The following is a 12,679-nucleotide window of genomic DNA, read 5'->3' as shown; positions in this document are numbered from 1 at the left end:
TTGTGGTCCTTTCTTTCAGGATATGTTTCAGGATCTGGCCTTTGCCTTGTACAAGACGGCCGTACAGTGAGTGGCTGTGTGTTCCTTTCATGTTTGTGGTCCTTTCTTTCAGGATATGTTTCAGGATCTGGTCTTTGCCTTGAACAAGAAGGCCGTACGGTGAGTGGCTGTGTGTTCCTTTCATGTTTGTGGTCCTTTCTTTCAGGATATGTTTCAGGATCTGGTCTTTGCCTTGAACAAGAAGGCCGTACGGTGTTTGCTGTGTGTTCCTTTCATGTTTGTGGTCCTTTCTTTCAGGATATGTTTCAGGATCTGGCCTTTGCCTTGTACAAGACAGCCGTACGGTGAGTGGCTGTGTGTTCCTTTCATGTTTGTGGCCCTTTCTTTCAGGATATGTTTCAGGATCTGGTCTTTGCCTTGAACAAGAAGGCCGTACGGTGAGTTGCTGTGTGTTCCTTTCATGTTTGTGGTCCTTTCTTTCAGGATATGTTTCAGGATCTGGTCTTTGCCTTGTACAAGATGGCCGTATGGTGAGTGGCTGTGTGTTCCTTTCATGTTTTTGGTCCTTTCTTTCAGGATATGTTTCAGGATCTGGTCTTTGCCCTGAACAAGACAGCCGTACGGTGAGTGGCTGTGTGTTCCTTTCATGTTTGTGGTCCTTTCTTTCAGGATATGTTTCAGGATCTGGTCTTTGCCCTGAACAAGACAGCCGTATGGTGAGTGGCTGTGTGTTCCTTTCATGTTTGTGGTCCTTTCTTTCAGGATATGTTTCAGGATCTGGCCTTTGCCTTGAACAAGAAGGCCGTACGGTGAGTTGCTGTGTGTTCCTTTCATGTTTGTGGTCCTTTCTCACAGGATATGTTTCAGGATCTGTTCGTTTGCCTTGAACAAGACGGCCGTACGGTGAGTGGCTACGTGCGTGTTTCATGTTTGTGGTCCTTTGTTTCAGGAATATGTTGATGTGTCAGGTTAAAGGCATCTGGGCTGTGGATTCACACAGATAATTCAAATAAATGAATACATACTACTTCTTTTGCGTTCAACTCTCAGATCTCCACCCCTGGGCACAGTGACGAAGATTTAAACCCAGCATAGCAGAGCATTACAAGCTTTCTTAGTTTTTGACTCACTTGTGTAAACAAAGTGAGTCTATGTTTTAACCTGGTGTTCGGTTGTCTGTTTGTGTGTCTGTGTGTCCGTGGTAAACTTTAACATTGACATTTTCTCTGCAAATACTTTGTCAGTTGACACCAAATTAGGCATAAAAATAGGAATAATTCAGTTCTTTCCAATCATCTTGTTTAAAACAATATTGCACCTCTGGGATGGGCACAAAAAAATAAAAAATGAAGCCCAATTATATGCAAACTGCATTTACTGTTAAATTTATATTTTTGTTATTCTCTAAACTTGGCACTTTGATCTGATATTCTGACCCAACAACGAGAGCAGTCATTATTATCATTTTTTGTTCAAACAGGAACTTCTTTTGCTAAACATGGAAGTTTTATTTATTTTGCAAACGTTTTGGTGCAGATAGTAAAAAAGGGAAATTACTCTGTAATTAATGCTAGGGGACTTAATTTGCTTTAAACTGATCTCTCTCATCTTAAACATTACATTTTGAAATTATACTCAAGACATAAAAAGCTTGGATTTTTTATTTTTTATTAAAGTGTATCACAAGTGAGTCTTGAAGGCCTTGCCTCTCTTGTTTACTTATTCTATAGACTTAGGAAAATTTCTTTCTTCTGTGTGTCCATTGGATTAAGAAGGAATGTTTTTTTTTTTTCAAGTAATTAAGAATGAAGAAGAAAGATCACTTTTGCAGTCCAGCCCAGATCCATATCCTTGTTGGTTTGAAGAGACATGATATACCATGCAGATGAAATGCTTCTGAGTTGTTTAAAAAAAAAAAAAAAAAAAAAAAACCAGAAAAAAGAACCCCATATCCAGTTATGTGTTAATGATATGGCTTGTCACCACACCATTGAATCATAGGCTTCACACATTTGTGCTTACTCACATGCGCATGCATGCTTGCATGTTTGCAAGCTTTTGGGCACACACGTTTATAGACTACATATGTACACACTTGTATGTCTTTTGGTTTCTTGGAACTGCATTGTTCCAGGTTGGTTATGACAGCACAGACAGTCTTATCACTTGATGGTGTCTTATACACCATTGTTTTAACTCTTTCCATACGAACGGCGAAAGAGACGACGTTAAAAGCGTTTCACCCCAATTACCACCATCAAAATATTGCAAGCGGAAGGCTCTTATACTGAAGAGGTGAATGTTGACAAAGAATACCACAATTCTGACGACGGAAGCTAAAGGTTGGGTCATTGAGACACCCACTGGACATCCGAGGGGTCTGTGTAGAGGAGAAGAGAGGACTGGCCGTACTGAGTGAGTTAAGGAAGAAAGTGGCGGATTGGTTAAGATGCCTATCTACCAATACAGATTCCGTGAGGGTCTGGGTTTGAATCCCACTCTCGCCCTTCCTCCCAAGTTTGACTGGAAAATTGAACTGAGTGTCTAGTCGTTCTGATGAGACGATAACCCAAGGTCCCGTGTGCAGCACACATTTGGCGCACTGGAAAAGAACCCATGGCAAGAGAGTGTTGTCCTCTGGCAAAATTCTGCAGAAGAGAAATTCACATTGACAGGAACACAAAAATAAATATATGTGCATGCACTCAAGGCCTGACTCATGCTGTTGGTGAGGCATCTGCCAAGCAGATGTAGTGTAGAGTGTATGGATTTGCCTGAACGCAGTGAAGCCTTCTTTGAGAAACTGAAACTAAACTTGCACTGGTGTCATGAATAATATTTCAAGAATTTTTCCTTCTTTCTGTCTGTTGAAACCTTAGAATATGCCAGTGTTGTTTTTAGTAAGAAGGTGCTGTTATAAAGATGGATTGTCTCTTATTTGACAAGTACTTACGGGCACATATATCAGTACAGTATATTTGGCCACACCGTATTGCCTTTTTTTTTGTTCTTGTCTTCAGTTTACGTAACTGCTGTTTTCTATTGAACTGCTAGGATTTTTTTGGTTTTTTGTTTGTTTGTTTTTCAGTGTAAAAAAGGTTGGGGTTTTTTGTTGTGGGTTGTTTTTTTTTGTCCCTTGCACAGAAGGTTATATTTCTCAACATAGAAACATGCATCACACATTTTGAGACTTTTTTAAGGACAAATACACAGAAGAAAAAAAAAACAAACAAAAAAAACTGCTACTAAACAAAAAAACAACAACAAACAAGCAAGCAAAAACAGAAAACAAACAAACTAGCAAAAAAAATCATTCAAGTAATACATTTCACAAGTTTCATTGCATTTTATTTTAAGTCAATATAACAGAAAGAAAATTATGTCATCATGTATATTGACGCTGAAAAAAAAACAAACCCAAAAAACAAAAAAACTTATACACACACATGTACATATTCATACACACACACGCACGCACGCACGCACACACGTGCACGCACACACACACACACACACACACAGAGAACTGCTAATTTATATCATCACACCATATCAGAGGTGGTTAACCTGTGGAAAACGAGATACCTGAACTTTCACTGTCTGTGCCTTGTCCAGCCTTGCAGAGAAAGGGATGAGACTGGAAGATTTTGATTACCACAATGAAGAAATTGCCCAGGAAATCTACTCTGCTATGAACTCCACCAAGTTTCTTGGCATCTCGGTGAGTGGATGTATGTTTTACTGTTTTGTCATGTCATGACAGTAAGAAGAAGGTTTGTATTGTTCGGAATGACGCTGCTGACAAGATAGTGCTGTGGTGGAGCTGAATGTAATGACCTGTTGGCTTGTGCACTTAACCCATTCAACCGTAGGGAGTTCACAGTCCCAGCAGGCTTCCATACTGATACAGAAAAAGACACGTAAAATGTACTGTTTTTTCCTCAAAATTACTAGTGGACACGACGGGCGCAGTAGCCAAGTGGTTAAAGCATTGGACTGTTAATCTGAGGGTCCCGGGTTCGAATCACGGTGACGGCGCCTGGTGGGTAAAGGGTGGAGATTTTTACGATCTCCCAGGTCAACGTATGTGCAGACCTGCTAGTGCCTGAACCCCTTTCGTGTGTATATGCAAGCAGAAGATCAAATACGCACGTTAAAGATCCTGTAATCCATGTCAGCGTTCGGTGGGTTATGGAAACAAGAACATACCCAGCATGCACACCCCCGAAAACGGAGTATGGCTGCCTACATGGCGGGGTAAAAACGCTCATACACGTAAAAGCCCACTCGTGTGCATACGAGTGAACGCAGAAGAAGAAGAAGAAGTGGACACATCCAGAAATATTGTAGAAGTTTGTCCCCTTGCCTTGCGGTATATGCATATGTAGGAATGTGAAAACATAGCCGTATGAAGAGCACAGGATCAGGAGTCAAGATGGCTGCCATCAAAAGAGGAAGCTAGTCAGAGATACAGAGGGGAGGTAACCTACTTCCAGGGAGGTTATCTGCCGTAGCTACTTTCGTTTTCTCAGCATAGGCGGATAGTAGTTTGCACAGGACAGGAATCGGACTCCCTGCCGGAGTCTGCACTAGTGGGTCACAGTAAAGTATGTTAGATAAACATAATTTTAGGAAAAAAATTTCCTTTTGATGAGATAAATTTGGACGTAAGAGCAAAGTTCGGGTGCAGGGCTTGATGAGTGAAGGTCGAGTTTTTGACAGAGTTAGTTTTGTGATTTCACAGCTGTGATCAATTCTGTTGTTTGTAGCAGTCTGCAGTAGATAGTGATATGATTTTTGTCATTAAAAAAAATATATATGTCAGCAGCTTTAGTTTCCAAGTTCAGGAGCTCAGTGGCGAAACACAAAGTTTCAGTTACCAACCACACTTGCATAGTGAACATCAGTGAGAGCAGACTTGTCAGCATAGGCTGCATTAATTGTAGAACTTAACTGGTTATAGCCTGAAAATACTATGTTGGTATATACACATGTTGGGTCTTCTTTGGTTGGGTGCCTGTAGACAGCCCTTGTTTGATTGCACCCTGTGGAATGTCAGCATTGTAGGTTATGAAAGAACAAGTGTGGATGTGTGTGTGGCTTGGATGAGAGCTGAAAGTATTTCCATCAACAGGACACGGCTGAGGAGTCTTCACTTCAGACTGGTTATTTTTTAATGTTGAATGTTTGCTCTTTGATATTAAATAATAATAATAATGATAATGATAGTATTTATATAATACTGAATCTTGTACAGAGACAAATCTAAGCGCTTTCACACCAGTCATTCACACGCATGCATAACTATAAAACTGAAGACAAGGAAGAGGTAGGGGAGGGAGGCTATCTTGTGAAGAGGTGGGTTTTAAGGCCAGACTTGAAAGAGCTGAGTGCGAAGACCTGATGAAGCGAAAGAGGAAGTTCATTCTAAATACAAGGTCCAGAGACAGAGAAAGAACAGCATCCAACAATGGAGTGTTTGATACTGGGTTTGCGTAAACAGAGTGGATCCAAAGCCGATCGTAGAGAGCTAGATGGAATCTAGAGGTGAAGGCAGCCACAAAGATAGGAAGGGGCAGATTTGTTAATACATTTATAACATAGAGTGCTGATCTTATACTTTATTCTGTGTGAGACAGGGAGCCAGTGGAGATGTTGCAAAATAGAAGTGATGTGCTCGGATCTTTTCTTTCTGAGGACGAGTCAGGCAGCAGAGTTTTGTATGCGCTGAAGGAACTGAATGGATGAAGCAGGCAAAGCAGACAATATAGAGTTACAGTAGTCAAGGCGAGAGAGAATGAGAGAAACAACAAGTCTAGATGTTGCGCTGGTGGACAGATATTTCTGAATGGAACTGATGCGTCGCAATTGACAGTAGCAGGATTGACATGTCTGACTGATGGACACATTGTTCATTGTTCATGAGAAGGAATAAAATGAAAGAAATACTCCTACACCTTTTTTCTTTCTCTGTTTTTCAGTGTCCCTGTTCAGATATCTCCCTTTTTATTTTCTGTCCCTTTTCTATTCATTGATTTGTCAAGTATTGGAACATGCGGTGTTGTCAAATATTTTATAGGTGTCTGTATTTATACAGACTTGATGTGTGGGTTTCTTTGGTTTGTGTATGTGTGTGTGTGTGTTTTTACGCATGAGCATTCAAGTGTGTGACTCTCTGATGTATTGATTAATTGAACAACTCGGGACATGATCTTAGAATTATACAGAAATGGTGATAATGAATTCTTTCATTAATAAAATTTTTAAAAAAAGAATCTAGATTGGCGTCTTTGTATTTCAGGGTAATGTGGCTTTCTCATCCCAAGGAGACAGAATTGCCTGGACTCAGATTGAACAGATGAGAAGTAAGATGTTGCTCGTATAGTGTGTGGTGTCCTGTTTACTGTTGATGATCTTTTTGTTGGCTCTAAAATGGATCTCTTCTTTATGTTATCTGCTGTGTGTGTGTGTATATATATATGTGTGTGTGTGTGTGTGTGTGTGTGTTAAAGAATCACCTCATCAAATTACGTGAAATGGATGTGTTGGTTGATACTACTTTGTGTATCATTAAAAAAAAAAAAATCTTTAATTATTATTATACATGTTAGCATGCACAAACAGTAAAAGTATATGGTTCTGTACATAAGTCTCTTTGCATTAATTTTGTTGTTCATTATTTTATTCATTTGTTTTTATATATGTTTACAGCTTTCAAAATTATATTTTGAAAATCTATTCATGAGGATTGTGAGACTCCAGTGATCTGGTTCAAGCAACCCAGAAAACTGAAGAGAGCTGGGTTTTTTTTATGACAGTTTTGTATTTGTATACTTGAGTGTTTTACCTTCAAATACAGCTTAGAAAAAAGTCTTTGTACCTGCTATTTGTGTTTGTATTTTCCACAATCCACCAGAATCCTATTAGTAGTTATGAAATGATTATTGTGTATACTATTTTGATGTCATACATGAACACACACACACACACACACACACACACACACACACACTCACTCACTCACGGTTTTAAATGCTTTTGTTTAACCAAATGCATATTACCCTTTACACATGTCAAATGCGCATAACGTGGAAGCACATAACAAGCTTGGTTTTCGTTGTTCGATAGATGGAACCTACCACAAACTTGGCTTCTATGACTATGTGGCTGATAACCTGACCTGGTTTGAAGCAGACAAGTGGATAGGTAAGGCAGAGAACGGCTCAGTGTTTATTCGTATGGCTGCAATCTTCTGTTTATTCGTAATTTGCAGAAGGGCTTAGACTTTATTTTTGTGGCTGGAATGAAAAATATGTTCATATATAATTTGCAGAATGATTTTTTTTTTTTTATTCGTTAGAAAAGTTATCAATGAATATATGCTGTTTTGTGTGTGTGTGTGTTTTTTGGTGTGTGTGTGTTGATACAGTGGTCCACCATGCAGATGTTTATTACTGAGAGAAAACTTGAAATAACGAATATCTTAACAGAACTACTCAATCTTTATTATTTGTGGGGGTGCACATGTTGTCTTTAGTCCAAACATACATATGCACAGATCTTTTTTTTTGTGTTGGGAGTGTCAGCGTTGTTTTACGTGTACTGGTAATTTGAGATTTGTTGTGGGTTTGGGTAAGCTTCATCAGTCCTTTGTACTTTTGCATTCAGCAAATCTGGTGACCTGATCAGTAGTTCCCTGTGTGCTGTCAGCTCTGTGACCCAGGCAGATAAACACAGGTGTGGCCAAGGGTGGGACCAGGAGGAGGAGGGGAGGGGTGGACTGAGCAGCCTAGCATTAATGCTGCTGAAATGGTGCAGATGGTGGGGGTATAAGTAGACTTATCTGCAAAGTATATTTTAATTACACATACTTAACTGTGACCCACTAGTGCAGACTCCGGCAGGGGTCTGACATTCCTGTCCTGTGCAAACTACTATCCGCCTATGCGGAGAAAACGAGAGTAGCTACGGCCGATAACTTCCCAGAAGTAGGTTACCTCCCCTTTGCCCCCCTGACTAATGCCCTCTTTTTCTGGCAGCCATCATGACTCCTGTTCCTGTGCTCTTCATACGGCTAAGTTTTTTTTTTCGTATTTTCTGTCTGTCTGTCGATTCTCTGGCGTTTTTTTTTTCTTGTCAAATTATGTCTCCAACCAGGTCACATAATTATATAGCTCGATTGGGTGAAGTTATAAAGCCAGCTGTAGACAAACGATGCAGATGATGGGCACACCCCCCTCCCACACACACACCCTACCCCAGCCCCCCAAAAAGAGAGTCATCTCTAAATTGTCTTCAAGATATAATACAAGCTTTAGACATGTTTCTGAAATTATCTTTTAAGTTATATTATAAGCTTTCAACATGTTTCTCGAATTATCTTTTAAGTTATATAACAAGCTTTAGACATGATCCTCAAATTATCTTTAAGTTATAAAACAAGCATTAGACAGTTCCTCAAGTTATCTGAAATTACAAAACAAGCCTTAGACATGTTCGTCAGATTGTTTTTAAGTTATTAAACAAGCTTCAGACATGTTCCTCAAATTATCTTTTATGTTTTAAAACAAGCTTCAGACATGTTCCTCAAATTATCTTTAAGTTATGAAACAGGATTCCGATGTGTTTCTCAGATTATCTTTAAGTTATAAAACGAGCCTGAAACATGTTCCTGAAATTACCTTCAAGTTATAATACAAGCTTTAGACATGTTCTTCAGTAGCTGCTTTTCTTTGTGCAGGGGGTAAGCCTCCCCCGGACCGAACAAGGGTGATCGATCACCTGCGTGTGGTCTCACAGACACTGTACTTTGCCATGTGTGCTTTGGCAGCGATTGGAATCATCGCTGGCTTCGCCTGCCTTGTCTTCAACTACCGGAATGCGCAGCGCAGGTTTGTACTTCGCTTGCCCTCCTTGTGTGCGTTTTGTGGGTTGCAGCTCTGTCGTGCGTTTTGTGGGTTGCAGCTCTGTCGTGCGTTTTGTGGGTTGCAGCTCTGTCGTGCGTTTTGTGGGTTGCAGCTCTGTCGTGCGTTTTGTGGGTTGCGGGTTGCAGCTCTGTCGTGCGTTTTGTGGGTTGCAGGTTGCAGCTCTGTCGTGCGTTTTGTGGGTTGCAGCTCTGTCGTGCGTTTTGTGGGTTGCAGCTCTGTCGTGTGTTTTGCGGGTTGCAGCTCTGTCGTGTGTTTTGTGGGTTGCAGCTCTGTCGTGCGTTTTGTGGGTTGCAGCTCTGTCGTGCGTTTTGTGGGTTGCGGGTTGCAGCTCTGTCGTGCGTTTTGTGGGTTGCAGCTCTGTCGTGTGTTTTGCGGGTTGCAGCTCTGTCGTGTGTTTTGCGGGTTGCAGCTCTGTCGTGCGTTTTGCGGGTTGCAGCTCTGTCGTGCGTTTTGTGGGTTGCAGCTCTGTCGTGTGTTTTGCGGGTTGCAGCTCTGTCGTGTGTTTTGCGGGTTGCAGCTCTGTCGTGCGTTTTGCGGGTTGCAGCTCTGTCGTGCGTTTTGCGGGTTGCAGCTCTGTCGTGCGTTTTGTGGGTTGCAGTTCTGTCGTGCGTTTTGTGGGTTGCGGGTTGCAGCTCTGTCGTGCGTTTTGTGGGTTGCGGGTTGCAGCTCTGTCGTGCGTTTTGTGGGTTGCGGGTTGCAGCTCTGTCGTGTGTTTTGCGGGTTGCAGCTCTGTCGTGCGTTTTGCGGGTTGCAGCTCTGTCGTGCGTTTTGTGGGTTGCAGCTCTGTCGTGCGTTTTGTGGGTTGCAGCTCTGTCGTGCGTTTTGTGGGTTGCGGGTTGCAGCTCTGTCGTGCGTTTTGTGGGTTGCGGGTTGCAGCTCTGTCGTGCGTTTTCAAGTGTGACAGTTTTCTTTGTTTGTTTTTTCTTTATTTGTTTTCAAGTTGTCTTTAGTTTCTACAGTTTTAGAGTTATGCATGCATGTGAATGACTGGTGCGAAAGCGCTTTGTCTGTGCACAAGATTCAGTGCTATATAAATACCATTATTATTATTATTATTATTATTAAGTTGTTGTTGTTGTTTTTTACAGCGCAGGTTTGTGCATCACTTACACTTCTTGTGTGTATTTTGTGGGTTGCAGCTGTAATCGTGTGTTTTCAAGTGTGACAGTTTTCTTTGTTTTTTTCTGTATTGTTTTCAAGTTGTTGTGTTGTTTTTTTTCCCCCTCATCATTCAACTGATGAGTTGTGTGTACATTGTGCGCCATTCCCTGGACTTTGGTTCATGGCTTCTTTTGTCTTGGTCGCTTTTTTAACCCCTAGGCTGCCTGCATGGCGAGATAACTCGTCATGGCAAGCATGTATGCTTCGCTGCCTGCATGACGAGATAACTCGTCATCGAAATATTCTGACTTTTCCCTGGCTTGCATTCACTTCCTTGGCAAAAGTAGTGGTAGCTTTAGCCTGGGGAATCTCTCTAGATTCTATTCATAGCTAGAAACCCCATCTATGTCATGAAGCAGTCCTTTATTTGAACGTTTTGGTTGGGCCACTGTCCAAGTGTTTGCCTGACTTCTCTCCTCGCTCGCTCAACAAAATGTCGGACTGACGCCGTGCTCAAGACATGCGATCGTGACGAACTAAATCAACCATGATTTCTTTCTTTAGCTGATGCTCAGAAAGAATTGAAGCGTAAATTCGAAGGAGAAGATAGTGATGAACATTTATAGGACGATCTGATAGAAAATAAAGGGAGTAATCAAGAGAGTGACCAAGATGCGACCGTCAGTGAGTGATGCCGGCTGTACAGATGTTAGCAGACGACAGATGACCGAATTAGCAGCAGAGCGATATTCTTGGCACGCAGCCAACGCGGTCTGATGAGAACTGAATCAAGTGACCGTGTGAGAGGGGTGAGGAGGAGGGGGGTGGAGACTGAGGGGGCGTGCCCTTACATCCATCTTATCACTTGGAGAAGTCACAATGTATTGTGTATCTATCTCTTAAAAAAAATATATATATATTGTGGTTGTTCTAGTATGATTTTGTGTTTGCAGATATCCATTTGTCCAGAAAATATGATGTTTTTGTGCAAATTACCTGACTAATGTTTGTAATGAACAAGTTGAAAATGTGACAAAAAACAAAACACTGATTTCAAAACAACAGCATGTCACTAAAAATATATAAAATGGGAAAACAGCATGTGTTTTGTATTCTTTATTCATTTACCTTTCAGAAAATATATACTTTTATGGGTCTTTCTCCAATAACAAAGAGCACAGAATTTTTTGAAAATTTATACCCGTTTTTTGTGAAAAAACCCTGGCAAATAGATTTCACTTAAATCATTTTCCTGGCAGCGAAAGGGTTAAGCTGGCGCATTTTGACAGGTCTAGTGCATCGTAATTATGATCCATGTGAATCTTAGTCCTACACTTAAACATGACTGTGGACACACATGCATATATAGATAGATAGATAGATAGCTTGCTAACTAGATAGATAGGTAGAATGGTTGGGTGGTTGTTGGTTGGTTGTTGATTGATTGTTTGATTGAGTGATTGACTGATTGACAGATAAATAGACACACACACACACACACACACACACACACACACACACACACACACTCATAAAAATTGACAGATGTTTCCATTGTATTAAGTACAGCCCTAGGCCATGGTGAGTTCAGTGCCTTTGTGCCAGTGGACCAGAACCACAGGAAAAAACCCAAACTAGAATCAAATGGATCTTACTGTAATTAGGACACCGTAGTGAACTCGGGTGGGTGCATTTACCGTGAGTTATCAGTTTTGGCTGTTTCGGTTCTGTGCCCTGTTTCACTGAGTGCAGACACTTTCTCAGAGAATGACTTCCACCTAGCACTGTGCTGCAGCTGATATTTGATATTTGGTAATGTCTCTTCAACTGCAAGGAAGAATCGTGCATCACCTGCTTGTGGCAGTTGGTTATGTTGAGGTTTTTACTCTTTTGCCACCAAAGGCGACTTCAGTCGACATCGTGGGGTCATGTTAAAAGGACTGGGGTTTTTTTTCAAATTGTAACAAAAGCTTGACAGCTGCAGCCAACTGTACCGTGCATGGGATATTGGTTAGTGGAGTGATGGCCTAGAGGTAACGCGTCCGCCTAGGAAGCCAGGAGAATCTGAGCGCGCTGGTTCAAATCACGGCTCAGCCGCTGATATTTTCTCCCCCTCCACTAGACCTTGAGTGGTGGTCTGGATGCTAGTTATTCGGATGAGATGATAAACTGGGATTCCGTGTGCAGCATGCACTTAGTGCACAAAAGGGTTGTTCCTGAAATACAAATACAAATTAACCTTCCATCCTTGACTGAGTTTGAAGTGAACAAATCCACAATGTTGTTTTGACATGAAATGAATTGTGTCATTTAGAGGATCAGGTCTAAAATGTTTTGCACTTTAGTTTTTTTTATTTCTCACAGAAACTTGGTGGTGGAAGAGTGAAGGAGAAGAAAAAAAAAAAAAATGCAGAGCACCGTTCAGTGATGTAGTGTCAATCCATAATGGATCTCTGTTGTGACTTTTTCCTGGCTACGTAAATTCTAAAGTGTGTGTGTGAGAGAGAGAGGACTCAAACATTTTAATGACTTGGCCATTTTGCCCGTGTCAAGGGGGGTGGGTCGGGGGATTGGGGAGTGGGAGGTAGGGAGTACAGGGATAATTATACAGACAGTGTGAAACACAAGTTAGAGAGAGAGAGAGGGAGGGA

General features: G+C 41.3%; 1 protein-coding gene across 1 annotated transcript in view; it reads left to right on the top strand.

The window, feature by feature from the left end:
• LOC143289904 (gamma-aminobutyric acid type B receptor subunit 1-like) overlaps positions 1–12,679 on the top strand; it is a 64,740-nt gene that overhangs the window by 14,041 nt on the left and 38,020 nt on the right. The window contains exons 8-11 of the mRNA XM_076599144.1: positions 3,616–3,721; positions 6,302–6,365; positions 7,129–7,206; positions 8,741–8,891. Coding sequence (XP_076455259.1) covers positions 3,616–3,721; positions 6,302–6,365; positions 7,129–7,206; positions 8,741–8,891 — 399 coding nt within the window. The remainder of the gene's footprint in view (positions 1–3,615; positions 3,722–6,301; positions 6,366–7,128; positions 7,207–8,740; positions 8,892–12,679) is intronic.

The sequence above is a fragment of the Babylonia areolata genome, chromosome 14, assembly GCF_041734735.1.
Source record: "Babylonia areolata isolate BAREFJ2019XMU chromosome 14, ASM4173473v1, whole genome shotgun sequence".
NCBI lineage: Eukaryota > Metazoa > Mollusca > Gastropoda > Neogastropoda > Buccinidae > Babylonia > Babylonia areolata.
The sequence above is the reverse complement of the archived record's forward strand: the minus strand, read 5'-3'. Positions and strand labels throughout refer to the sequence as shown.